This window comes from Populus alba, chromosome 17 (genome assembly GCF_005239225.2).
Source record: "Populus alba chromosome 17, ASM523922v2, whole genome shotgun sequence".
Classification (NCBI taxonomy): Eukaryota; Viridiplantae; Streptophyta; class Magnoliopsida; order Malpighiales; family Salicaceae; genus Populus; species Populus alba.
The window spans coordinates 17,682,510-17,709,682 of record NC_133300.1 but is presented as its reverse complement, the minus strand read 5'-3'; the positions used below and the strand labels follow the sequence as shown (position 1 = coordinate 17,709,682).

At 31.7% G+C, this 27,173-nt stretch overlaps 4 protein-coding genes across 4 annotated transcripts; 2 read left to right on the top strand and 2 right to left on the bottom strand.

Annotated features, from left to right (window-relative positions):
• Nucleotides 1-83: 83 nt before the first annotated feature.
• LOC118039590 (putative UPF0481 protein At3g02645) lies at nt 84-1,724 on the bottom strand. The gene has a single exon (XM_035046333.1). The coding sequence runs from the start codon at nt 1,722-1,724 to the stop codon at nt 84-86; it is 1,641 nt and encodes a 546-aa protein (XP_034902224.1).
• Nucleotides 1,725-2,905: 1,181 nt separating this feature from the next.
• Nucleotides 2,906-9,365, top strand: LOC118039619 (uncharacterized). The gene is made up of 12 exons (XM_035046371.2): nt 2,906-3,156; nt 3,229-3,369; nt 3,496-3,555; nt 4,831-4,960; nt 5,519-5,748; nt 5,848-5,940; nt 6,018-6,089; nt 7,090-7,122; nt 7,777-7,917; nt 8,200-8,256; nt 8,850-8,945; nt 9,012-9,365. The coding sequence occupies exons 1-12, from the start codon at nt 3,061-3,063 to the stop codon at nt 9,069-9,071; spliced, it is 1,209 nt and encodes a 402-aa protein (XP_034902262.1). The 5' UTR covers nt 2,906-3,060; the 3' UTR covers nt 9,072-9,365.
• Nucleotides 9,366-12,649: 3,284 nt separating this feature from the next.
• Nucleotides 12,650-13,347, top strand: LOC118039618 (histone H2B). Its single transcript, XM_035046369.2, has one exon. It carries the CDS (start codon nt 12,738-12,740, stop codon nt 13,182-13,184), a length of 447 nt encoding a protein of 148 aa, XP_034902260.1. The 5' UTR covers nt 12,650-12,737; the 3' UTR covers nt 13,185-13,347.
• Nucleotides 13,348-13,912: 565 nt separating this feature from the next.
• On the bottom strand, nt 13,913-14,587 carry LOC118039589 (AAA-ATPase ASD, mitochondrial). Its single transcript, XM_035046332.1, has 2 exons — nt 14,144-14,587; nt 13,913-14,008 (listed from the first exon to the last, which is right to left on the bottom strand). The coding sequence occupies exons 1-2, from the start codon at nt 14,585-14,587 to the stop codon at nt 13,913-13,915; spliced, it is 540 nt and encodes a 179-aa protein (XP_034902223.1).
• Between the last annotated feature and the right edge of the window lie 12,586 nt (nt 14,588-27,173).

The window sequence follows — 27,173 nt, the reverse complement described above, 5'->3', positions numbered from 1 at the left end:
CTGAATGTGATCAAGTCAATCACAAATTTGCAGTAGATTTAGATTCTTGAATTTGTTTAGCCACTACATTACCATAACTATGACTAGTTCCTAGGTGGTCTCATATGAAGCATTCGAGTGTATCTATAGACAGTGCAGAAGACTTGCAATGTCATCAAGAGCAAAAGAAAAATGGCAGCCAGCAATGTGAGAAACTGCCAAGAACTAAACACATATTGCTTCATAAATCTACCTCCTTTTACTGTCCATCGTCCATTGTAATACCTGTTAACATCTTCAATCACTTTGTCTAAGAAAGGAACCTTGGTGAGTCTAATAGATTTGCTCATCCCATTCCACAAGCTGGCAACCTCTGCATCACTCTTTAACCTGTTCAAAATTATGCCTTTTTCTCTAAGCAGCTTCACATCCTCTTCGGTATCGATTATCCCATTCATCAATTCAGTATAACGCGTAAAAACCAATGGTCCTGACGCGTTTGAAGCCTCGTATGCTACCAAGTTTCTTAGGACCACCTCTGTGTTCACTTCTAAACTGATACTCGGAAGGTAAAATGTGTCGGTCTTGGCATCAAAACTAATGCTCAGGATGTTACCTGTTGACGGTGCAAAACGGATTCCGGATCTGAACAGTTCGGCGACACAAGGAATTGCGATCTCCTCTGCCAAGGGAGGCTTGTTATGTTCACTGTTCAGGTTCTCATTCTCTGGTTTGACTTCTCTGTCTTGTGAGAAGAAAAGGTATTCAACAGGTTGTTTCAAGATTGAACATCCAGGAAGGTTAGAGACGATTGTCCAAGGCAATTTAAGCATGGCCTTAACATGTCTAGAAAATAGCAATCTTTTGAGAAGACGCACCAGACCTTCGCTTAGCCTTGAGATTAGGTTTGAATTCTCGGATGACAGACATTTACCTTGCATTGCATCAAGCTGATCGTCGTCCTCATTTATCTCTTCTGGTGCTTCAAAATTGGGCACAATAACGTCATACAAATAGTCTAGCAAGTGGGCACATTGAGAGATATTGATCTTGGGAATGTCCTCCAACGTCTTAAATGGAGAAATCTCCTTGTAAAATCCAACCAGCATTGAGAGTAGCGTATCATCAGCCATCTCCAACGATGGCAATTGAACTTCAAGAATCTTTCTCAACACAAATAATGGGATTTGGTTCTCAAGCATTACCATATCTCTGAGAATTGCGTTGTGGGCTGATTTTCTCCCTGCATAATCAACCAAATGTGACATTCTTGAGGAGACTCTAGTGAAAACGATCCCTTCTTTGACGGCATAAATTTGTAGGAATTCAAGCAAGAATGACGCATCAATGGCCATCATCCAGGCTAGAGTTTCATTACTAAAATCTAAGAACTTATGATAACAAGCTCGAATCTTCAACTCAAGGTTGATCAAGTTATCAACAATGTGTGAAAACTTGAGGCTTTCGAGGCGTTTCTGAGCTCTTTTTGCGGCGGCGAGCTTGTACCTCTCCATCTCATAGAGCTCCGGACGCCAGTAATGGTATGGACCTATTGCAACTTGCTGTGGAACATAGCAATCTGGGCAACTTGTCATTAGAACTTTAAGGACATTGAAAATACAGACAGGAATTTCAGTGTCATCTTCAAGCTCCTCGTCGAGTGTTCGACGAATGTTAATTATCCATCGACGTTCATCAAAGTTTGGATTTGCATTGGAGGGCATGGTGGATCGGCAAGAAGACATGTTCGTGCTCTAGAAAAAAAAAGATTCTTGTTCTGGCAGTTCAAGTAATGTGCATTTAGTGATAAAGAAGTTAAGTAAGTGAGGTTTTATAGTCACAGGCCAGTAAATTAGACCTTCAATATTGGTTTTTTTCTTTTGTTTTAATTTTTGGTCTGAAGCATTCACTATCATTAAAGTGGGCATTAATTATATGGTTTATTATTTAATATTGAGAAGCAAAACGTTTCTCTTACTTAGTTTATACTAAACATTTAACACATATTTTTCACATTAAAATTAGGTGTAATAATTTCATGACGAGACGAAACATTTTTACATTTTTTTTTCCAATAATAAAGAGTATTTTTCGGATCATGTGCATGAATTAAGATCAAGTTTTTTGTTTAAAAAATATTAAAAACACGTCTCTATTATCAATTTGATACATTTAAAAGAAGTTATGAATGTTGACATTAAGTCCAAAAAATGAGGGGTCCAAAAAATATCTATTAAGCCAAACTCTTTTGTGTATGTTATTCATTTCATTATACACTAATTGATTAAAATGAGGGGTGTTAAAAATTAAATAATATAAAATATTACAAATTGTATTAGGTTAAAAAATATAATGAATAAATATTACAGGTTGAGATTTTTAAAACATGATTAACTTGATCCAGCACATATATTTTATAGTTATTTTAATTTTATATTTGATCATTTATGTATTGAATATTTATTTTATTTAGAAATTTTAATTTTGGAATTTTTTGTTAATGAGCTTTTTATTTTTATTAGATTTTTTTGGTATAATAAAAAAAATTATTTTTTTCATTGAAGAGAGATAAAAGATATCAAGAATTTAATATAGAAGTAAGATATGAAAATTAATCCTAATGATGCCTACAATATACTCACCTCTAAATATAATCCCATGAAAATTAGTCTTTTAAATCTATCCCGTAAATATTTATAGTAGAAAAAATTACCTAAATTTAATATATTTAACCTTCTCAAATCCAAAAAAAATTCAAATAATTCGAGTTTAGAAGTGGAGTTGGATTCAATTATAAATCTAAACCCGAAAACCATGAACACCCCTATCTAAAATCAACCAAAGATTGCTATTTGCCACCCGTAAGTCATTGAAATTACAATTACAAACCCAAAGATTCCTAAACTCACCAAACACAAACTATTTAAAACCCCGAAACGGCCCTCGATGTTTCTGGATTCTACTTCTACAACAGCAAAGCGACCGCCTGGTCCGTCTCTCACTCTTTCACACTCTCTTCTTCCTTCCTTTCTCGTAAACCGAAACCAGAAAACTAAAACAATCTCTTAAAAATAGGTAGCCATGGATCCAGAGACGGCGTTAGAGCTGGTAAAGCAAGGAGCCACACTCCTCCTCCTCGACGTCCCTCAGTACACTCTTGTCGGCATTGACACTCAGGTACTAGAGATTTTCTCCGTTTAGTTGAATTTCGAAATTTATGCTATCGTGACTGACTGTGACAAATTGCAGATGTTTACAGTGGGACCAGCATTTAAAGGCATCAAAATGATACCTCCTGGTCCTCATTTTGTTTACTACAGTTCTTCTAGTAAAGACGGCAAGCAATTCTCCCCTATCGTTGGCTTCTTCGTTGATGCGGCTCCGTCTGAGGTAGGGTTTCTTTTTATTTAATTGAATTTTTATTGTTATTAATTTCTGTTTTGAATGCTAAATTTTGAAATTTGCTCTTATTATGACTGCTTTTTTGCTTTTCATTTTTTTTTGGTTAATGAACAGGTTATTGTTCGTAAATGGAATCAACAAGAGGAAAGGCTGGTGAAGGTTCCAGAAGACGAGGTTTGTGTTTATTTATCTTTTTGAATATGCATTCTTACTGTATTTTTTGAGTTACTTGTTGTGAAAATAGAATTAGTGATGCTGGTAACTTTGTTGTGATTTTTTCTTTTCTTGTTTAGTTTGCGGTACATTTGTAACACAAGCCTTGTTAATTGGAAGAATGTATTGCTCTTTACATTTTTTTTTCTTCCATCTAATATCAAGAGGGGAAAAGGAAAAACTGTCCAAATTACGATTACCTGAGTCAAACTTTTTCGCTAATGAGTCGCGATCGCTTTAACAGTTGGATGGTTTAGTCGAGTTGTAGTGTAGTTGGCTGGCTTTCCTTTCTAGAACTCTTTGATGATCATTCTCTTGGAGCTGAGGATTATATTTTTCCTTCTAGTGGTTACAGTGGGCCATTTCTTATTTCCACCCAATTTACTTGGACAGTGTCCTTTGATCTGTTCCTTCAAATTTTTGGTACTTGTCTTCTGCATGAGAAAAAAGTGTCGTGGTTTTGGTCCTCAGCTTACATTAGTTGTCTTGGTTAGTTTCTTCTTTTATAAAGGTGTCCTGGGATATGAAAACTTTGGACAAGACAAGGCAAGTTATTCAAGAAGCTGGTCCAAGGAAATCTGTACGTTGATAAGTGGCTGGGAATTGTAGAATTCCAATTTGAAGGTTTTTGCTGCTTGCTGAGGGGAACATTTAAGGACTTTTTTATCTGCAAGTGTACTTGCTTTATGCATGTATAGTTAAACAATGTCAGATCAACGTTCATTTAAACCAAGATATAATATATTCAATTGGTTAGTTCTTTAACATGTAAATTATTGACTAATTGGGTTGACTATATGATTTCCCCATCACGAGATAATGTCCTAACTTGTGTTTGGTTTTGCAATAACGTTAATGCTTGTGCTTTCTTAATAACTTTAACGAAAACTTAATGATCTATTACTAGCAAGGAGAATCAATTCTACATGGTTATAGGAACTGAGAGCTTTTGCATGGTTTAGTTTCCTACAAGGATCTTACTTATTTACCCATACCTGCACAGTTTCAACCCTGCTTTTAATTTGATAGATACATGAATAGTTATAGCTATACTTTTCAGTTCACTCTAACCCATGGATAGACAACAAGAATTCCGGACCTGGGTTTTCTTTTTTGGAAGTTCCTGTTCAAAACTTTACTTTTTGGAGGACAGTATTCAATCTAAACATTTGCTTGGTGTGCATAGTGCTGGCTTCATTTTGGTTTATGTTTTTTCTCTCCTTTTTTGCTGCCCAGGAAGAAAGATTTTGCCAAGCAGTTAAAAGTTTAGAGTTTGACAGATATCTTGGTCCTTATAACCTAAGCCAGTATGGAGAATGGAAGCGATTGTCTAGTTACCTCACAAAGACCATCATCAAACGAATTGGTATTTTAGCTACTAGAAGTGCTATTTATTTTAAACAGCTCTGTTGTTAGCTCTTATTAGGATTTCTTCATGATTGCTTTCTCATGGTTGAGTGCTTGGTGCTTTTAACACTTCATTTTCATCTTCTATAATTGCTGCTGTTTTCTCATTTTACATTTGGTTCTTCGACTTTTTTAAATTTGCTTTTGAGAATCCACATAGATATATACTTTATATTAATTTAAATATTTTTTTCTTGTAGATATATTATGTTCATTGACTGGTCAGATCACATTTCCTTTAAAAAAAAAATAGATGGGAAAAGTTCAGCACTGGATATGGGTATTGGTTGATGTGAATGTTAGCTTTAGCTTCTTGGCTAGTAATTGATGTAGAGAGCTTGAAGCATGTAAATCATGTAAGAATATGCATTAGTCACTTATTTTTAATAGAACAAAGGTTTTCATCTGTCTATGAAATACTATGACTCTGCTAGCATATTTGAAATACATAGTGTGCCTCCCCTGATAGTGAGTTCCTCACAACTTGTTTATGTTGAATTGCTCGTTCAATTCACAGAACCCATTGGGGGAGAAATAACGGTTGCATGTGAATCTGAAATGGATAAAAACAGTCCTAAAACATCAATCGAGAGAGCTCTAGATGCACAATTGGGGACTGGTAAGTTCCAAGCATCTACATCAGTTGATCAGTCCAAGAAGAGAGGATGTTATTACACCACAATCCCACGTGTTATTAAACGCAGAGGAATGGAGGGGAAAGAACTTACTTCTTTGAATCTTGACAAGGTAAAGTATTGGTATGCATGGCTTCTGAATTATCTTTGACATTTTATAATTTAGATTAACTTGTTTCTTTCTTTCTCCTTCTTGTTTTCCTGTTATCAGACTGAATTACTAGAAAGTGTTTTGATTAAAGACTATGGAGGTTCTGAAGACTTACTTCTAGGGGAGCTGCAATTTGCTTATATTGCATTTTTGGTATGCACAGATAAATCCTGCATTTCACACATTGATCGATGGTATCATATCTTTATGGCATTCAAAAAACTCTGCAGATGGGTCAATCACTTGAAGCATTTTTTCAGTGGAAATCTTTGGTTAGCCTTCTACTGAGTTGCATTGAAGCTGTAAGTAATGATTTGTTTCCGTTTCCCTTGATAGTAAAATATTAGTTTGAGATATAATGTGCTCTCAATACTTTGAAACTTAGAAAACCAATGCTTTATTTAATTATGCATGTGGCACTTTCTCATCCACATATTAAGATCATGATGTTTTTCACCACCACTCTTCCCACTGTGCCTTTACATTATTCTTCTTTGTGCGCACGCTCATGCACGTGTTCTCCTTTGAACTTTCTTTGATACTGTTCTTTCTTCTGCTCCATATCATATCCCGTGAGCTGAATCCAATGATTGTATTCTTTCATGATTATTGTAAAGAGCTCCAATTATGAAGGTTTGAACTAAGTTTTACTTGCTATGGTTTTGCTTTCAATAATTGAAAATTATGGCTTTTGCCCAAATTCAAAGAGGTGTTGATTAGATTGAATGAGGCGTATATTCAAGAGCAATAGCAGAACAATATATACACACTCATAGTTTGTGCATTTAAACGTCTCCCTAGATGCTAATTGTCTACAGTAGGTGCTCATATATAGTGATTTAGTGCATCACAATACATTGAGTGGCTGTCACATGAAAATGAAACAAGTATCACACATGTTTTGGTGTTTAGTTCAGCACTGCAAGCAGCAATATCTTCTGAGCATTTCTCAATTAAAATCACTTTTTTAAAACCATTTTTCCTTTGTATTTTATAGTTTCTTGCTGATTTAGTATGATATACTACTCCCCATTCCTTAATACAATTAAGATCGTTAATTTATGGTGAACGTGCACAGGTCGCGCAGTACTGAAAATTTTTCTGTCTCCTTGTCTTCTCTAATGTTATAGTATGATATTCTTTTAAAAACACTTTTTTCACTTCTGTGCTCTATAAGTGTTTGGTTAACTTGTAGTTCATCCTGTGCATAGTTTACACATATCACCTTAATGATGTTCATTCCAGCTTTGGATTTTGTATTATTTGTCTTCTAATGACAGTGCTCTTTTGTTCTTTTTACAGCCTTTTCGTACAAGGAGTCATCTTTTTACTAAGGTAATATTCTGACAGTAATTGTTTTGAGTGTTTCTTTATATTATTACATGATCATGGTGGTTTTAAAATTTAGGTAACTGAATACCACCACAAAAAGAAAAGGTAACTGAATAGCGCCACAAAATGCAATGGTTAACTAAAGGTGATGTTATTAGCAGATGAACGCAACTGAGGCCTTAACATCTGGGTTTTAGATTCCTGAATCTTTTTCTGTGATCTTATCTGAAATTCATTTTTTAATTATCACATGGGTTTTTATGCTCCTTCCTACCCTAATTTTTATCCCCTTCCTTATAATGATAGTGGCTGGACTTTCTAATCATTTGCTTGCCTGACTCTGGAAACCTGATGCCTTGTCCTTTTTATCATTGCTTCCCCCAACTCCTTACTCTTATTACCATTTTGAAGTTCTCTAGTGAACTTAACCAATTATTTAACTATATCCACTCAGCAAGCTTGGTTTACTGGATAAGACTTGTTGGTATATCTGGGTTTTTTTTCTAGTGATCCTGGTGTTTATCCTTTTCTGGTGTTGATATTTTGGTGCCCGAGTTTCTATGCATTATTGTGTGGTTGAAAGCTAATACATTATACATGCACCTGCTAATAACATCATTGTTCTAACTGGTACCGGCTCATATGAATTTCACACAGTTCATCAAGGTCATCTTCTATCAACTGAAATATGGACTTCAGAAAGATAGGAAAGAAAGTAATGGTGCAGGAATAGCGGTATCATCATTGCTGGACAAGTCATGGTTTTCTGCTGATAGCTTTTTGCACCGACTTTGCAAGGTAGTTCGTTGAACCTAACTTATCAACTGATGAGGCTCAATTGCCACTTAGAAGAGACTTTTCATGTTTGAATTAGATTGTGGTGATTTAAATTTCCTTGTCTGCTTATTAAGTTCCTAGGCATTACATATAATTGGTTGCCTGCCATGCAACTTCATACAACTAGGCCGCAGAAAGAAAAGGAAAACCTTATAGCAATTTCAAATCATTGGTGTTGCAAAGATTACATATTGATTCTTGTGTTAGGATCAAGTGATTGATTTATGGCTAAATGGGTTGCAGGATTTCTTTTTGTTGATGCAAGATGCCACTGTGGTGGATGGAGATCTTTTGACATGGGTTTGTACATTAAACTCATCTTTTCATAGTCAATTTGCTCTTTTCTTGTACATGTAAATTGCATATTTTACATCTCAAAGTTCTATTTTTAAACATTTTTTTCAGAAAAACTAAATTGGTCTTGTTTATTTTAGAAACTTCTTATAGTTATGATTCTTGGTCATTGACTGCAAACCTCTCTTTTTATGCGAGTTGTGAAAGCCACAGACTCACATTCTCATGCTTGCAGTTCTATTCTGTTCTTCTCCCACTAATATAAGGATGGTGTCCATCACAAATTCTTTACTTTTTTCGGTGATGTTTAATTGTCATGCATATTTGGCATGATACCAAATTCTCTTCCTTTTGCATGAAAAAAGCACTATATCATGTCTTTTTTTACCATCTGCTAGAATGTTTCAGATCTTTACTTATGGATTGGAATCTTAGATTAATGTGTGCTCCTGGATATGCTTCATTTGATTAGAAATCAATTTATTGCAGTCTATAGTTTCATTAAGTATTCACCACTTCTAAATTTCATTGAAATGGATGATCTGGTGTTGGATGAATGAATGGAAGATGTTTGCACTTTAATGTTCCAACTCTTGCAGACTAGGAAACTGAAAGAACTACTTGAGAATATTCTGGGATGGGAGTTCCAGCAGAATAGCGCAGTTGATGGGATATACTTCGAAGAGGATGATGAGGTCAGTTTATATGTTTATGAACACTTGGTTAGTCTCTCTCTCTCTCTTACTTTTCTTCCTGTGCAGTTTGCTCCTGTAGTTGAGATGTTGGATGAGTCGAGCTTCAATGGAGTTCCAGCTGCTTAGACCAGAAACATATTCCTTTTTTAACTCTTATCAGCTAAGTCATGCCTAAGCATATCTGTCATCTTCGCTTTCAACATTAATTGTCTGCAAATCAGTAGCAGGGCTTATGAAGTTAGTCAATTTCATGTCAAAATATTAGCTAACATGTTTGCCAGACAGTTCAAAATTTCTCCATAAATTAGTTACGGAAATCTGTAGGACTAGGAAACAAGGACCTTGTACAGTTACGTTTCGAGGATGGTCCTCATCGATGAATTTCATAAAGTTATATATTTTCTTAAACTGATTTTAGAATGTGATGTAAATTATCTTGGAAGGCTGGAAATTGTTACGAATATGGTCGGGAAAACAGAAGATCAGATTGGATTTGTGACAATGAAATATCACTAGTTAGTACAACATGAGTTACCATTTGTTACTTTTCAAAACTCGTGTATTTAAGACTGATGCCAGGTTCAGTTGGGTTTTGTGTTAGAGGTCTGTCTGATCACTGATGGACTAGGAGAAGAGAGTTTTGGTTGGGCCAGGTAGAGGTTCGGTCGACAGCGTCCATTTATTCTCCTTTTCATTTTGGGCCTGTTTGGCAGGCATTTGTTTTGTTATTTCTTTTTTTTTTTCCTTTAAAATTATATATATTATTATTATTTTGATGTATTTATTTTAAAAAAAAAAAACATTTTAAAATATAACATCTATCATATTTAAAAAAGCAAGTAATTTCTCTTTTCTAACCTTCGGTTGGGCCACACCTTTTTCCCTCCTCTTTTATTCTCCCCACCTTCTGCTAGGTTGACAGCCACCTTCGGTTGGGTCATGGGTGTTTTCTTGTCCTTCATTTACGCCTTAGCATATTTAAAAAAAAAAATGATGAAAGATGTCATCTTCAAATAAGACTAATAGTCTTGTGTGTTCTTTCTTGTTTGAGGTGGTGTCTAACATTATATAGTAGTGGTTGTTTTATAATGTTTTTTTTATTTAGAAATATATTAAATTATATATTTTTATTTTTTTTATATAAGCTTATTATTTTTTTTTTCAAAAATATGGTACCACCACAAAAATAAACACAACTTGATTCTAGGCAGATTTTGACAAAAAATTGAAAATCTTGTTTATGTTAGCCAAAAAAATACATCTTGAACTTCTCAAACACAAATAAGATTAAAAAAAAAAAAAAATCTTTGTAAAGTACAAATCAATGTAAAATCCGAGTTTAATTTTTTATATATATATAAAAATTCAAATTGATATACCCAAGATGAAATCATTCGAGTATTGGTATATGTTTAGATTGGATTCCATTAACAAAAATTTTCGTTCTACCCTCTCTTTGTTTTAGCTTTCATTTTTTTGGCGAATTCTTAATGGATGATCTATTCTTAAGTATTTGGTTTAGCGTTAATTTCTTTTTGGAATTGGTTTAGTGTTAATTAAGACAAAATAAAATAATAAACACAACTACATAGTTGGACCTAACTTTAACATATGACCTTTTTATCACTGGCCATATCAGGTTGAGTTAAGAGTTTAAGAAGAGTTAACGTTACTTAATCATAGTTCAATATATAAATCACAAAAAGTACTTGAGAAATAAATATTTCTTGATCATTTTAGGATTTCGCGAAGATAATCTTAGAATTCATTTGGTGTTGACTTATAATTTTTTTTTTATTTAAACTTATAATTTCAAAATATTTTTTGATAAATAGTGTAGGATAAAAGTAAGTTAAAATTATGTTTAATAAAAACAGCTAAAATCATTTTTTTCAATAAGAGACGTAGTATAAATTAGAATTTATAAATTAAAAATTAAAAATTTTCATTTTTTAATTAAATAAAAATTCTAATAAATTTTTATCACAAAATCTTGATTAATATTTAGTTAAAATTATAGTTAAACATGAAATTATCAAATAGGATATCAATTGTTTCTATACTTGACATTGAACAATTAATATATATTTAATACTAACTACTTGAAAATAAAATCCTACACTAACACACGTGGTTGTACGCGAGGAACGGACTATAGGACTTAATAACAATAGATCTGGTGTTGGTTTTTGTTGAACTTTGTCATGGAGCAGAGGGTCGTTGGTGTAGATCTGGTTTTGATTTGTGTGTTTTTACCGTGGTTTGTGACCCCAAAAAAAGAAGAAGATGATGAAAACATTGGTTAACATTGGAAGAGGGTGGTGTTAATTTGAATCACGTGGACAATAAGAGTTATTATGTTTGGAATTGTGTTTCAAAAGTATTTTTTAAAAAAATTTGATTTTTTTTTGTTTGAATTAATATATTTTTTTATATTTTTTAATTATTTTGATATGCTGATCTCAAAAATAATTTTTTTAAAACATAAAAAAAATATTATTGGCATACTTTTCTGAGTGAAAAAGACACTTTAAAAAGTAACCGCAACCAGACTTCCAAACACGCACAATAAGTTTGAAAATATGGTTGTAGTTGTTTTTTAAAGTGTTTTTTATTTGAAAATACATCAAAATAATATTTTTTTTTTATTTTAAAAAAATTATTTTTGATATCAATGTATTAAAATGATTTAAAAATATTAAAAAATATATTAATTTGAAGTTAATATTTTTTTTTTAAAAAAATTTAAAATTTATTTAAAAAAATACTTTTTTAAATATATAAAAAAAACAGTGCTTAAACTAGATCTTAACAGTAAACTGAAAGAAAAGAGATAGGATAAAGATATATTTGGTAAAAATATTAAATGGTCTTCTAGGCTTATTACTTTTTGCAATGGAGTTCTAGGAACGAGCATGACATGCTTTTCACTAGCTTGTGGTTGAACTTCCATAAAAATTTATTTGTTTTCGAGGTAATTTTTGTGGTTATAATTCTAATAAAATAAATTTTTTAAAAATATAGTTATGTATAATTAGTTGGATTTAAATACATGTTTAGTAAAAATTATAATTGAAATATATGTGTAGTAAAAAACATGTATAAAATATTTGATTGTAATTACTTTTTAAAAGTATTTTTTATTTGGAAATATATTAAAATAATTTTTTTATTTTTAAAAAATTATTTTTGATATCAACGCATTAAAATAATTTAGAAATAAAATTAAAAAAAATAATTTGAAGTATAAAAAAATAAAAAAATTTCAAATTAAAAAAAATACTTTTAAAATACAAAAAAAATAAAATTTTATGAAACTCAGTTATCATATAAAAATTTATTTCAAACTTAATTTTTTTGATAGATTTTATATAAAATACAGTTGCTGTATTACCAAACATCTCTAAACTTGCGTTTTACTTAATCACTTTCTAAACACATAACAAACACCCTCGTTAGTTAAAAGTTAAAAGAATTAAAATTAAAATTCATTCGAAACTCAACTTTAAGTAATTAATTCCGTACACTTTTTGGTCCATGTCAGCAATCTGTGCTATACGACTACCATGAAACTACATCAAACAATCTATACCGCCGACTGATAAATTAATCCAACGATCGAAACCATCCACGTCATCAATCCATATAAAAAGCAACGACCAATCACACAAGGTCACTACCCGCCTCCTATTATATAACTGAAGAAACAAAACTATCACAGCACGAAAAGTCATCTCCAACAAAAAACTCTCTTAGCCTCTCCTCCTCTGGATTCGTCGCCTTCGAGAAAAAATGGCACCAAGAGCAGAGAAAAAGCCAGCGGAGAAGAAGCCGGCGGAGGAGAAGAAGACAGTGGCAGAGAAAGCCCCTGCAGAGAAGAAGCCAAAGGCAGGCAAGAAGCTCCCAAAAGAAGGCGGAGCAGCAGTAGTTGGAGACAAGAAGAAGAAGAGGGTGAAGAAGAGCACAGAGACCTACAAGATCTACATCTTCAAGGTCCTGAAACAAGTTCATCCAGATATTGGGATTTCAAGCAAGGCGATGGGTATCATGAATTCTTTCATTAATGATATTTTCGAGAAGCTTGCTCAGGAATCCTCAAGACTTGCTAGGTATAACAAGAAGCCCACGATTACCTCGAGGGAGATCCAGACTGCTGTCAGGTTGGTCTTGCCTGGAGAGTTGGCTAAGCATGCTGTTTCTGAGGGAACTAAGGCTGTCACTAAGTTCACCAGTTCTTGATTAGCTATGTACTTTCTTTTGTTCATGTAGTTAATTGGGCCTCTTTATTTTTTTTCTTCCTGTGTCTCTAGTATGCATGTATGTCTCTAGGGTTAGGGTTTACGCTTGATCTGTATGTTTCTATAGTAGAAATGAAATACAGCAGTAGTCGCAGTATTGTTAACTCTGTTCAAGTATGGTTCCAGCTCTTGAAAATTTCTTGTTTTGTTTGCTTTAGTGGATGTCTATCAGCTCTAGGAATATTTAAGAAAAAGGGACAGTTGATGGAGTTGTGGAATCCAAGTGTGAAAAAGGATGATCAACAGCAAAAAGAAAATGCCCCATTTACTAAACACTGTCTCCTTTAGCATCTTTTATCTCTATGATCTTATATAATCAAAGAAAGGTGAAAGCAAGTGGGTGATTTGGAATCTACAAGAAGCAGGTGGCACAGTCTTGAAAAATTGACTAACAATAGTGATAGATTACCAGGAAAATTAGCAATAGGCAATTATGCAGTAATTTATCCAATTACAATGGCTAATCTTGCTTATTTGACAGCAACTACATTGCAACTGTGCTGTGTTCCAAGTTCCTGCATAATCAAATGTCTAATAATGCTTTTCAAGGTGTTGTCACTGTCTCTCCACCCTAACCTTGAGCAATGACACCATTCTCCTTCACTTCCCTGGATAAGGTGACACCATCCTCTTTTACTGCTGCCTGCTTCTTCCTTGGAAGAAGATGCTTCACCATTCTCTGTCTGCTTTCTCAGCCTTTAACATTGCTTCTTCAGACTCTTTTCTTGCTTCCTCCTTTGAAGCCTCAAGAGCTTCAATCAAACACTTCAAACAAGTCTCAAGACTTTGGCATTAGATTCTCAGCAACATCAGCAGGTCTATCTTTGTCTTCCCCAACAACTCTTCAATTTTTCCAAACAATTCGTGGGACTCGAGTTCCAAATAATTCTTGGCTAGCACCTTGAATGCTTCAAAGCGACAATATGACATCTCTATGCTCTTGTCCATCCTCCCCCTCCTTATTAAAGCAGGATCCAGTCTGTCCACATAATTGGTAGTGAACACAATAATTCCTTCTCCCCCACATGCTGACCAGATTCCATCGATGAAATTCAAAAGCCCTGATAAAGTAACCTCACCAGTCCGTTTGCTCTCTTCTTCAGCCTCCTTTTTCTTCTTAGAAATTGGATCCTTCTCTTTTCCTGTTTCTGCATCATTCTCATCTTTCTCCTTTTTCTTCCGCTGTCCTGTAAGATCAAGTGAGCAATCAATATCCTCAATCACGACGATAGATTTTCCAGTGGTTTCGATCAATAGCTTCCTAAGATCGCCGTTGTCCTTCACTGTGGTCAACTCAAGATCATAAAGATCATAACCCAAGAAATTAGCCATAGCAGCAATCATAGTCGATTAGCCAGTTCCCGGAGGGCCGTAAAGGAGATAGCCACGCTTGAGACGCTCACTCGTGAATTCATCACTACACTACACTTTATTTTAATAATTTTTTAAGTTAAAAGCACTTTAAAAAATAATTCCAGCTACACTTCTAATCATATTAAAGGTGTTTTTATTCCTCAATCTGCAAAGTAGAATCATATTTACATGGTAAAGGATGCATGACTCAAGGTTTTATTTTATTTTATTTTAGGTAGACCTGGTGACTAAGTTATTAGCATATCAGAAAGTTCCTGCTTAGTTCCTCGGTTGCTTTCATTTCGAAAGTCATGAATAGTCTGATTTTTCAGCATTACCTTTCATTATCTAAAGTATCTTGTTTGCCTTGAATGCTGATCTATTATAAAATTTATTAATCATTGTTTTTTAAAATATTTTTTATTTTAAAATTTATTAAAATAATATATTTTTTTATTTTTTAAAACTTATTTTTAATAAAAAAATATATAAAAATATTAATTTTAAAATAAATAAAATAATTTTTTTTTAATTTTTTTTCCTAAAAAAATAGGCTATCAAATTACTTATTTTCCTAGTTTTGAAACTTCAACTGATTAGGTATTATAACCTGATGATTACCTAATTTGGACTAGTACTGTTTAGTTAAAAACGTTTGGGTATTTTTTTAAATAGTATTTTTTTAGATATTTTCTTAAAAAAATTAAATTAATTCAGGTCAATTTAGTTAGCTTTGAGTCCGATCAAATCAAAACTATTATTATTATTATTATTATTATTATTATTTTCATCTTCAAGCAAAAGAAGTGCTTCATTTCTACTGAAGATGCGGGTGGGTGGCATCTGCAGGCTCCACTTTTGACATCTGTTAGTATAACTACAACTTTGGTATTACCAAAACGAAGAAAAAGTAACGACAATCTTCGAAGGGCGTTTTCAGGTAGTTTTTGTTACTATAGTCGTTATGTTTTAAACTGTTTTTTTTAAATATTAAAGTAATATATATATATATATATATATATATATATATTTTTAAAAAAATGTATTTTTGATATTAACATATTAAAAAAATTAATGTAAAATAAAAAAAAATTAATTTTTTTTTTTAAAACACTATGCTAAGCAAACACCGTTTTAAAGCATGTAAGTGTTACGGTTGAACCGCTATTTTACTATTTTTTGATTTTTTTTTTTTGCTTTAAATTTTTTTTATTGTGTTTTCTAATTGTTTTTATGTGCTGATTATAAATAAATTTTTTAAAATAAAAAAATTATTTTAATACATTTCAAATGAAAAATATTTTGAAACATAATATCTACAACACTTTCCAACAATCACTTAGAGCATGTTTAAGAATGCAATTGGATGCATGTTTTTAAAAAAATAAACTTTTTTATTTAAAATTATTTTTTTATGTTTTTTGATCTTTTTTATGTGTTAATATTAAAAATAATTGTTTTAAAAAATAAAAAATATATTTTTAAATAAAAATACTTAAAAAATATTCATATTTTATCATAATTTAATTTTGTATTTGTTTCTGAACAGCATCATTAGTTTTCCTTGATTTTTCTGTAAGAAGGTTGAGTCATCACAGAGAGAGACAAATTCAATGCATGTATCTTTCAAGAAGTCCCAGTTCTTCCAGTACGAAGTTGCTAATTAATTTTCCTTAGAAGCACCGTTATTCTCTATGACATGTGAAGACAAAATTAAATTGTTTTACTCTGAATTTCCTAGCATTCACATGTAACATCCACACCACACTTCTCTCTCCGCATCCATATATATCCATATCCATATTCATTACTTCTATATTTTTGTTTTTCCAAGAAAGGGAAGCACACAAGAGGCTATGTTTGATGCACTTGTTTCTGCTCTTGTGGCTACAGCCTTGAGCAACTTGAATTCAACGATGCTTCAAGAACTGGGAGTTGTTGGGGGCCTAAAGACTGAGCACGACAATCTCAAGCGCACCTTCACAGTGATTCAAGCTGTGGTCCGGGATGCAGAGGAGAAGCAATGGAAGAATGAGGCTATAAAGCAGTGGCTGATCAACCGTCAGGATGCTGCTTATGATGCTGATGATGTGCTGGATGAGTTCACCATTGAAGCTCAAAGGCATTTGCAGCAAAGTGATCTCAAAAACCGAGTAAGATCTTCTTTTCTCTTGCTCATAATCCACTTTTGTTTCGAGTGAAAATGGCACGTAGATTGAAAACTGTAAGAGAAAAGTTAGATGCCAAGGGGAGGCATGACTTCCATCTAGGAGAGGGAGTTGGAGACGTAGAGGTGGACAGCTTTGATTGGAGAGTGACTAGCTCCTACGTGAACGAATCTAAAACTTATGGAAGAGACAAGGAGAAAGAAGATCTAATCCATTCATTGCTCACCACTTCAAATGATCTCTGTTTATGCTATTTGTGGGATGGGTGGAATTGGAAAGACAACTCTTGCTCAGTTAATCAACAACGACGATAGGGTGAAGAGGCGTTTTGACTTGAGACTTCTGGTATGTGATCGAGGCATAAAATTTCCATATTGGATGATGGACTTGCTTCTACCAAATCCAGTGCAAATATCAGTGGAAGAGTGTTGCAGGTGTGAGCGTCTTCCACCTTTCGGGATGGCAAATTGCATGTTGTAATGGTAAAGCGCTTGACGAGTTTGAGTCAGGGCATGTATATTTTATAAAAATTTAAAATAAATGAGGTTTTACACGCTCATTTGAAAAAAAAACGCTTTCCAAGGATTGGTTTCCTCAAATCAAAAAAAAAAAAAAAGGTCTTCCACCTTTCGGGAAACTACAATTCCTTAAGAACCTTCGTCTGAAGAGTAAGAAAGGTTTGAAGTATATTAGCAGGGATGTGTACGGAGATGAGGAAACACCATTCCCATCACTGGAGAGTCTGAATTTAGATTCCATGCAGAGCTTAGAGGCATGGACAAATACAGCTGGAACTGGAAGAGACAGTTTTCCTTGCCTTCGTGAGATAACAGTTTGTAATTGTGCTAAGTTGGTGGACTTGCCAACCATACCATCTGTTAGAACATTAAAAATCAAGAACAGCAGTGCTGCATCACTCTTATCGGTCAGGAATTTCACTTCTCTTACCTCCCTTCGTATTGAGGACTTCTGTGACTTGACACATCTTCCTGATGGAATGGTGAAAAACCACGCAGTCCTCGAGCGCTTGGAAATTGTTAGGCTGAGAAATCTCAAGTCACTGTCAAATCAGCTTGATAATCTATTTGCTCTTAAACGCTTGTTTCTTATAGAATGTGATGAACTTGAAAGCTTGCCAGAAGGTCTCCAGAACCTAAATTCTTTGGAGGCACTGCATATAAATAGTCGTGGAGGATTAAAATCTCTGCTAATTAATGGATTGTGTGGCTTCCATTCTCTTCGCCGGTTACATGTTTTAGGCTGTGATAAACTGGCTTGTTTATCCAAGGGAGTGCAATACCTGACCGCCCTTGAGCATTTGTATATTTATGGATGCCCACATCTGAATTCATTGCCAGAGAGAATCCAGCATCTCACTTCTCTACGATCTCTGACAATCTGTGATTGCAAGGGAATTTCTTCTCTGCAAAATCAGATTGGACATCTCATGTCACTTTCACAGTTGCATATCTCGGATTGCCCTGGTTTGATGTCTTTGCCGGACGGAGTAAAGAGACTTAACATGCTCAAGCAGTCGGAAATTGAAGAATGTCCGAATCTGGAGAGGCGGTGCAAGAAAGAAACAGGAGACGACTGGCTGAAGATAGCTCACATCCCTGAAATTGTTATCAACAGTGAAGGAATCCAGTCCTTGGGTTCTTGGCAGAGATGAAGAAATGATGATTGGCCCGCCTGGCATCTGACGAGAAAAACAGTATATCAGAATCAGTTCTAGGGTAGTGTTTTGCTGTTCACACATGCTCTGTTTTGATAAATTTAGACCGTTTTTTCCTGCCTAGTATCCATAATTCCTATAAAACCCAACCCAGACCATATTTCGAGTCGAGAATCAACCCATAAAACCAGGCCGGGTTAATTAACTATAATCTATAGTGCTTAGATTGGAATCTCGGTGCAAAGCGGGTGCATTTCATTGGATTTGAATAAATAATAAATCCGATGGTTGTAATGCCATCACGGCTGCACCAATACTTGAACATCTGCATAAAATCAATCCATGCTGTAGCTGCGTTTTAATTAAAACACAGTTGGTAACTGTTTGGTAAAAAAATATATAATTTACTGTATATAGACCCTACATGTTTTTACGGTTGAGATGCATGGAAAGAAAAGATAGCAAAATGCTGCTTATTACGCACTATGCATGCTAATTACACTGTTCACTGAACAGTGTAATTAGCATGCACAGTACACTAACACACTGTTTATGTAAACAGTGCAAGAGAATTACATTGTTCATGTTGCACTGTTAATAATAAACAGTGCAATTCTTTTGCATTGTTCACATGCTTCTTCTTCTTCTTCTTCTTTTTTTTAATTATTTAAGGGTGTTAATTTTTTTAACAGTTTTTTTTTTCTAAAAAAAACTAGTTTAGAGTAAATTAAATTTACTCGTACTGAATGTGAATAATATTTTTTTTCTCGAAAAACTAGTATAGAGTGAATTAAATTCAATCGCACTGTAATATCAATTTTATACCTGATAATATTTTATCTACGCTCAAAAAATTATGAAAACTATAGTTCTTATTGGATGAATTTTGTACGTAATGGAATTATAAATAGTTTAATAGAATAATAAAAAATATTTTATATAAAGTATTTTTTATTTCATGATGTAATAGGAGTAATTAATTCCATAATATTTAAATTTAAAACCATGAATATTAATATATATTATTTTAAATTATTTTATAACCTCAAATTCAAAAGCATTTTTAACCAAACACATTAAACTATTTTTTTTATCCTCAATTTCAATCACAGTTTTAACCAAACACTTATTTTTTCAAATCAGCCTCAACTAAAAGTATTTTTTTATAAAAATATTTTTTTTCAAACCATAACCATAATAACTACCGCAATACCAAACACACTCTTATACATTATACACATATATGATATATTGACTTTTTGAAATTTAATTTATGACAATTGTTTTTTAGTTTTCGAGTCCTTGCTGCTCAACAAATTGTAGAAGACATCCAGCCCACCAGACCCTTAAATGGGCCATCTAAACATATACTTTCTAGAAGTCCATCCTTCCATTAAATAAATAAATAAATAAAATAACTGGGAGTCCCACACTTAATATTTAATAAGGTCTTGATTAGACGTGATTTTTAAAAATATATTTGTTTTTAAAAATTATTAAATTAATATTTTTTTATAATTTTTAATAATTTTAATACACTGATATAAAAATAAATAAAAAATATTTTTAAATAAAAAATATTTTTTTAAAAATATATTACACTACAATACAAGCACGTGCTAAACAAAGACGTAAAATTGAAAATTTAGAACATGAGCTAAAAGCTTCTAGAGGTCTCCTATCCTATGAAGACACATCAAGGACACAAAAGGTGAAGGTTGATCATGGGGAGCATGGTTGGTTCTTGGGCCCTTCCATGGGCTTATTTGAAAGAAAGAGGCCTTTTTTTTTTTTTTTTTCATTGCTCAAAAGGGACACACACCCACAATTTAGCTGGTTGGAACTGTCTTCCTTTCTTCAATCATGATATTATGGTGTGGAAGGCAATTATGACTTCCTTTACTATCCATTATTTTATGTTTTACCTTTATGAATTAATTATATATATATATATTATTATTATTATTTTTTCCCTAGAGAGACAAGTTGTATCATTATTGGAAGCAGTTTCTGTGGGGTAAAAGGAAAATATATGAGAGAAGACATCATGGCCCAACCCCAACACATTCGAACTTTATGCGCATTTGGCTTTCGAGTTTTGTTATATCCACCGACGGACCTCCATTCATGAAAAAAAGCAAATCAGTTACAGGAACAGGATTAGTGATGGCAATGGTTAACAGCGGACTGCATTTTTTAATATTTATATTTTATCTATTATTTACTGGGATAAAAAATCTAGATATTTATAAATTATTTGTCATGTTTCGGGTGTTCAATAAAAATTAAAATAATGTATGTATGTATGTATGTATGTATGTATGTATGTATGTATAAAATGATACATATTTATATATACTTGTATTTTATGTCAATATTAAAGTATGTATTTATCACATTGTATTAAAAAAATATAAATATTTAACAAATATATTTTTATAATATAAAACATATATCTCAGGTTAGTTTTGTGCTGATTTCAAGTGAAGTTTGATAATATTTATACCCTATTTATTATCCATCGAGTCCAAAATATAGTATTCATTCATATTAGGTTGTGTTGTTATACATCAATTTTAGATTAAATTGTCATCTTTAAATAGGATGTAGCTTTATAGGAGGATTACAAACCCTATTAATTGAACATAAATACCTTATGTTTTTAGACCCCATCTAATTAAACAAGTTGGCCGGGTTAAATTTAAAACTCATAGCCTAATTTATGTTGAATAAAACAAGATATTTATCTAGCAAAACTTAATTTACCCAACAAGAGAATTTAATGACTACATTGACTAGTCAAATTAACTTGATTTAGTCTACAACAACATAAAAGAATGAAACTCTTTTTTTTTTTTTAATAAAAAAACTAATACAGATTGACAGATGATTCGCGGCTTGATCCCATGATCAATAACATAGATTTTTTTTCAGGTTAATCTCCAACTCAGGTTGGACAACATGATAAAGATAGCTAGATGCTTTGGATAGACAATCTACAGCTTGGTTTTCCCTTTGATTGAATTGAAAAAGAGCTAGCTAGATTCCAGTTACGTTCGAGCAATTCACATGAGATATTTCCAAGTTATGAAGTATTTTTTTTTTAGTTTATTTACACCATTATGAGACCGTTTGTCTCTGCGATTGCACCTGCGTTTGGTGCAAATTTGAATTTTTTTTTTTGTTAAAATTGAGTTCGGTTTGTACTTTTTGGATCGTTTTGATGTGCTGATATCAAAAATAATTTTTAAAAAATGAAAAAATATCATTGGCATGTATTTCGGCACGAAAAGCTATTTGAAAAGCAACCACTACCACACTGTCAAACACGCTCTATAACTAATTATTAATCCTTCATTTATCTATGGTTTAATTAAGAGCAACATGCTGCACCAGTTCTTAGCTCGGTTAAAATAATATTATGTTTGATGAAGAGATCTCATGCACGATGCCTTCTAAAAGTTCAAAATTCACAATCTATTCATAATTTGGAAACAGGTTCCTTCTCTTTGAAAAAAACAGAGCATAATTCCTTGATTCGAAGTCTACATGCTTAAGAAATTAAATATTATTTTAATTCTATTTTGAAATGTCAGTAAGGTTGTGGTTGAGGTTAAAGAAAGGTATTTTGAGAGGAAAAAAACAGATCTAAAAATTATTACAAATTAATTTTTTTCTTTTTCTTAAATTTATCATTTTTTTTTTAATTTTCATATAGTTTTGATGTGTTGATATTAAAAATAAATTTTAAAAATTAAAAATATATTATTTTGATATATTTATAAATAAAAAACACCTTAAACAAACAATTACTATCATAATACTAAATATATCTTTTAATCACATGTGTTTCAATTAGGATTAACTAACACATAAAAATAGGTTTGGTTTGGGTTAAAAGAGACAAGTTCGTTTGTGTTGTTTTTAAATAAGAAAAATTCGCGTTCAAATTATTTCAAAAAAAAATTTATTTTTATGTCTCTCAAACAAAACATGTTATTATTTTTTTCTATATCTACTTTTTTTATTTATTATAAAACACTAACCAAACACAATAAATTATGTAATCATCACACTAAATATGCGTGTAATATTATGATGCATTATATTTTTCAAAATTAATTTTTAATTAAAAATATATCAAGATAATATCTTACTAGATTTTTTTTTAATTTTAACATCAACACATTAAAATTATCTAAAAGTATTTTTTTAAAATAATTTAATACTTATTTAGATAAAAAATAATTTGAGGTTGCAATGCAAAAACAAACTCTCACCGAGTGATAATTAATTACTGGCTCTAGCTAAATTGTTAAAGCATGCCATTAACTTGGCGATAAAAATATTTTTTCCAACACATTTAGCTAGTATCATACCATACACAGAAACACAAAAAAACATGAAGATTGTGCATTTAAGCAAATTGATGGTGTCAGCCTGTCAGATCGTTTTACAAATTTTCAGATACAGGTTGAAGAAAATGGACAAAAGATACTTTACCCTAGTTTGCTTATGAAGGAGCCTGGAAGAATTTCCAGATTTGCAGCAATATATACACTGCATTGCTGATTGCATCACACAAAATCATACCCTTTTTGTGCAACAAAATCAACCCATCTCTTCTTTTACTCAGTGGATTCACCCCATTTCCTGCTCATTTCAACTCTGTATCTGTGCCTTTGTGTCTAAACTGTGCTTTGCCCTGGACATGCTTGAGAACGAGAGAGCACTTGGAGGGGTTTTAGCAATCTCATCACAATGGATTTTGAATTTTTCTGAGTAGTTCCTTTCATTTTTATAGCATGATCTCATCGAATAACTATCATGCTTAGATATAAGACTGATACGAAGTTCTGAATTTTAACCCATCTAGAATAATTTCACACTCTCACAAGAATTAAAAACTTGCAAGCTAATTATATATATATATATATATATATATATATATATATATATATGTATCTTTTCTTAAAGTCTTGTACTCGTTCATGGAGGTTTCTGCAAGAACAACCTCTGGAAAGCATTATACAGTCTTATCGTTATACTTGAAACTTCAACAGTCATTGCAAGCCCGTCGCTGGTTATCAGAAAATAAAATTTTGTGATGTTATTTGTAGCCATTGTGATAAGTACCCAGTTTTCTCTTTATTCTTTATCTAATAAATAATCATATGGTGCTTATATGGAATCAAACATATATATTTTTTAGATATTATATATCATTATGATGCTTATATAGCATGGAGTATCTTATCTTGATAAATAAATTAAAAAATTCCTTATTTTAGAAAATAAATTTTTATTTTGCTCGATACTATATATTTATGAAAAAACAGTAAAAAAATTATTTCTAAACAGTTATGAAACTTAAATTGTAATAGTGGAGAACTATCTCGGAATCTAAACTAATCAGGATTTAAAATAAAATAAAATAACTTGTGGTGGGTTTGATCTCTGTTGTGAGGGTATCCACCAATAATTATAGTCAAAGGCAACAATTTCTGAATCAATTAATTTGACTTCTTGGTCAACAGAATTTCCCACGGTACTGGACAAATCAGAACGTGACATTTAAACTAAAATCTCCCCTTAATTCTTGACCAGATATAGTCCTGTTCTTAATGACTTATCACAGGATATTTAATTTTTCTTTTCAATTAAAAAAATATAATCCAAGACCTCTTAGAAAAATGGAGCTACATGATCCTTAGCGTTACCCCTCTTGTTAGAATCCCTAGAAAAACATTACTTTAATTGATATGATAATTCAAAATAAAATTAAATATTGAATGTTGGGTAAGTGGATCCAATATTTAAGCTTATTAAACTGCTAAAGCAGTGTTGAAAATGACTTGAAAGGCCCCGTCCTTGCACACAGAAGCTTCTTTCGCCATTTAAAAAAAAATGCTGTGCCTAACAAGAGGTGGACGTGCTTCCCAAAATCATTCTCCTTCTTTAGGCACAATGTGGATTAATTAACTACTAATTACTGTCCTTTCATTGAGATTATTTTATGATATTTAGCGGCTCTGAGCGGCTAGACAAAGAGATTATGTTGTTAAATTGGATTAACTTCTTCGTATTATATTAGCGATGGTGTTGAATAGTATAAATTTAGAGAAAAAAAATATATATCTACGGCTGTAATTATTATAAAATCATTAGGTTGTTTTCTTGCCATCTGTCTTTTAACATAGTAACCACAAGCAGCGAAAGGGAACAAAATTAGAAGAAGATCATGTTCATGTCTGTGTTCTGTTCATGGGTTTATGAATATAATTACCATTATCTTCTCTGAGGATAATGCGATGACGTCATTTCCACTCAGATTAAAGCCATAACTTGGGGGATTGTGTTGAAAATTGAAGAATTTGAACTTACAGAATTCAGCCAAAGTTCCCTGAGAACTGTTCAGTATTTGGATTCTTGATAATTCCGGCATAGTTCAGATCAGGCCAGCCCGGCTCATGGAGAATTCAAGGTTGGTTTAAATTTGTTTGAAATAACACCGTTTTAAAAAATTAAAAAAAATAATCAAGGATCAATTAAGTTTTGACTAAATTACTTGGATTTGACTAATTTAATTTTATATATCTGATTTTAAAAAAAAGTTAGCTTGATTTAGAAATCGGATCAATAAATAAGATGATTTCTAGAAATGTAATCCTTGGACTTTTGTTTGGGAAGCAATTCTTTGTTGGATGGAAAATTGGCCTTTTAAAACCTTATATTCTTTGGCTTCAATTTATTTCAATTAAAAAAATTATATGAAATATACTTTCCTAGAGTACTATAAGGTTGATGGAAACTATTTAAAAACTATTTTCTTGACCAAAACATTTTTTTATTAATTTATCAAGTCTTTTCTTAAGGTGAATCAAACATTAAATTAAAGTCGAGAAAAATATATATTTTATGAAAAAAACTTTTTATGTGAAACAAATGGAGTATTAATTATAATTTGATTAAGCTTTCTAATTAACTATAAACGAGACATAAAATCTTATTACGTTTCAAGAAATTTCGAAATCTCCTAACAAAAAATCAAATACATGATCTCTTGCCTTGACACCAAAAGCCACCTAAAGAAGAACATATTGCTCGTGATTTTAGGGTAGAATTCTTCACTCGATTTTACTCAAGAAAAAGAGAACAAAGAACATGCAAGAGGAATTGACCAATAATTGCTAACCACATATATATTTCTCTAAAAGAAGAATTTATTAATTTATTTTGATCCCAAAGAAAATGCAACTGTCAGTCTCATATATAGCTCCAATGGATTCCAACTTAATTTGGATCAACGATGTCATTTACATAGCGTTATTCCATTATATATGTAGGTATTTTAATCAGCAACCTTTATTCTTCAAGTCTCCTATCCCATAGATCATGTCTCCCCCTTTGAATATTTCTCCACCAATTCAATTGTCAAATATTAATTACTTTTTTTTATTATTATTGTTGTTGTTTTTTTTTTTTCTATTTAGAGGTTTTTTTCATGTAGAAAAAGGATTTAAAATAATAAATTTTGTTCCTTTGGAATCGGAATTATAAAAACAAGTTGGGTTCTTAAGACCTAGCTAGTGACAAAATGTAGATTATCTAGAGAGATTAGATAAAAAGAAAGGTGATATCTTTTTTATCTTCAACTGTCAGAGAAGTTTAAGCTTATAATTTCTTTTCTAACTAATTTGTGTGTAGTAAATCAATTAAGTCTGTGTTTGATAAAAAATATTTTTTAATTAAAAATATATTAAAATAATTTTTTTGATATAAACACTTCAAAATAATAATAAAAACATTAAAAAAATATCATTTTAATATTTTTTCAAAGTCAAATATATTTTTAAAATATATTTATATGCAGCTTTCAACACAAAAACAAATAGTAATTTAATCAATCAGCATAATAAGTTTTATATTTTTATTCGGACCCTTTCATCCAAAAAAAAATGATGGGTTATTTTTATAAAATTTAGCCACTAGATCCAAATCAATGATTAGATTTTATCATAAAATCAAATAGATTTTTTAATTATATTTATGAATAAATATCCATGTATATGATGCAAATCCCTGCCATTGATTAAATTTAAAAATTCTGGTTTTACAAATATATAAGATGGATCATATCCTCAAGAGCATATAATGATTAACATAATAGAATCCGACAAATTGATTATTTTAGTCCCTGATGAATTGGATTCCCTTATTGCATGGCAGTTAAAAGAAGCCTCTTAGTATAACTTCAACACATTAGTGTGTTCCTGTCTGCAAACCTGTCAGAATATTAATGGTTTTGGTGAGTCCGTACACCTTTCTCATCATTTTCCTTTCTGCCTTCCTTGGTTACAAAATAAAAATTGCACTGCTTTACTAATTTATAACAAGTTTCGGAAATATTATTTTATAGGTTTTATTATTATTAATATATTAAAATGATAAAAAAATGTTTAAAAAATATTAATTTAATTTTTTTTATATAGAAATCTTATTTTTTTTAAATATAATCCAACCAATAAAACCCCAAAACGCTTTTTAATGGATTCTCTTTCTAATTCTCTCTTTTTTTTATGGGCTATCTTGCAAATCCTTATTTTAGTTCAAAGCTTCCCATTTCACTGAAATTTAGCATATTTAATATTGTTTTTTGCGATGACTTGAAAGATATTAATAAAAACAATATTTAATATTTTATTGTTATATTTTTATTTAAAGAACAGTAACC

Bases quoted from the DNA above. Each gene is read 5' to 3' on its own strand.
- LOC118039590 (XM_035046333.1), bottom strand. From the start codon at position 1,724: ATGTCTTCTTGCCGATCCACCATGCCCTCCAATGCAAATCCAAACTTT.
- LOC118039619 (XM_035046371.2), top strand. From the start codon at position 3,061: ATGGATCCAGAGACGGCGTTAGAGCTGGTAAAGCAAGGAGCCACACTC. The intron at 3,556-4,830 runs GTTTGTGTTTAT...TTTGCTGCCCAG, and splicing joins TGAAGGTTCCAGAAGACGAG to GAAGAAAGATTTTGCCAAGC. The intron at 5,941-6,017 runs GTATGCACAGAT...AAAACTCTGCAG, and splicing joins TTGCTTATATTGCATTTTTG to ATGGGTCAATCACTTGAAGC.
- LOC118039618 (XM_035046369.2), top strand. From the start codon at position 12,738: ATGGCACCAAGAGCAGAGAAAAAGCCAGCGGAGAAGAAGCCGGCGGAG.
- LOC118039589 (XM_035046332.1), bottom strand. From the start codon at position 14,587: ATGATTGCTGCTATGGCTAATTTCTTGGGTTATGATCTTTATGATCTT. The intron at 14,009-14,143 runs GTGCTAGCCAAG...ACTTGTTTGAAG, and splicing joins GTCGCTTTGAAGCATTCAAG to TGTTTGATTGAAGCTCTTGA.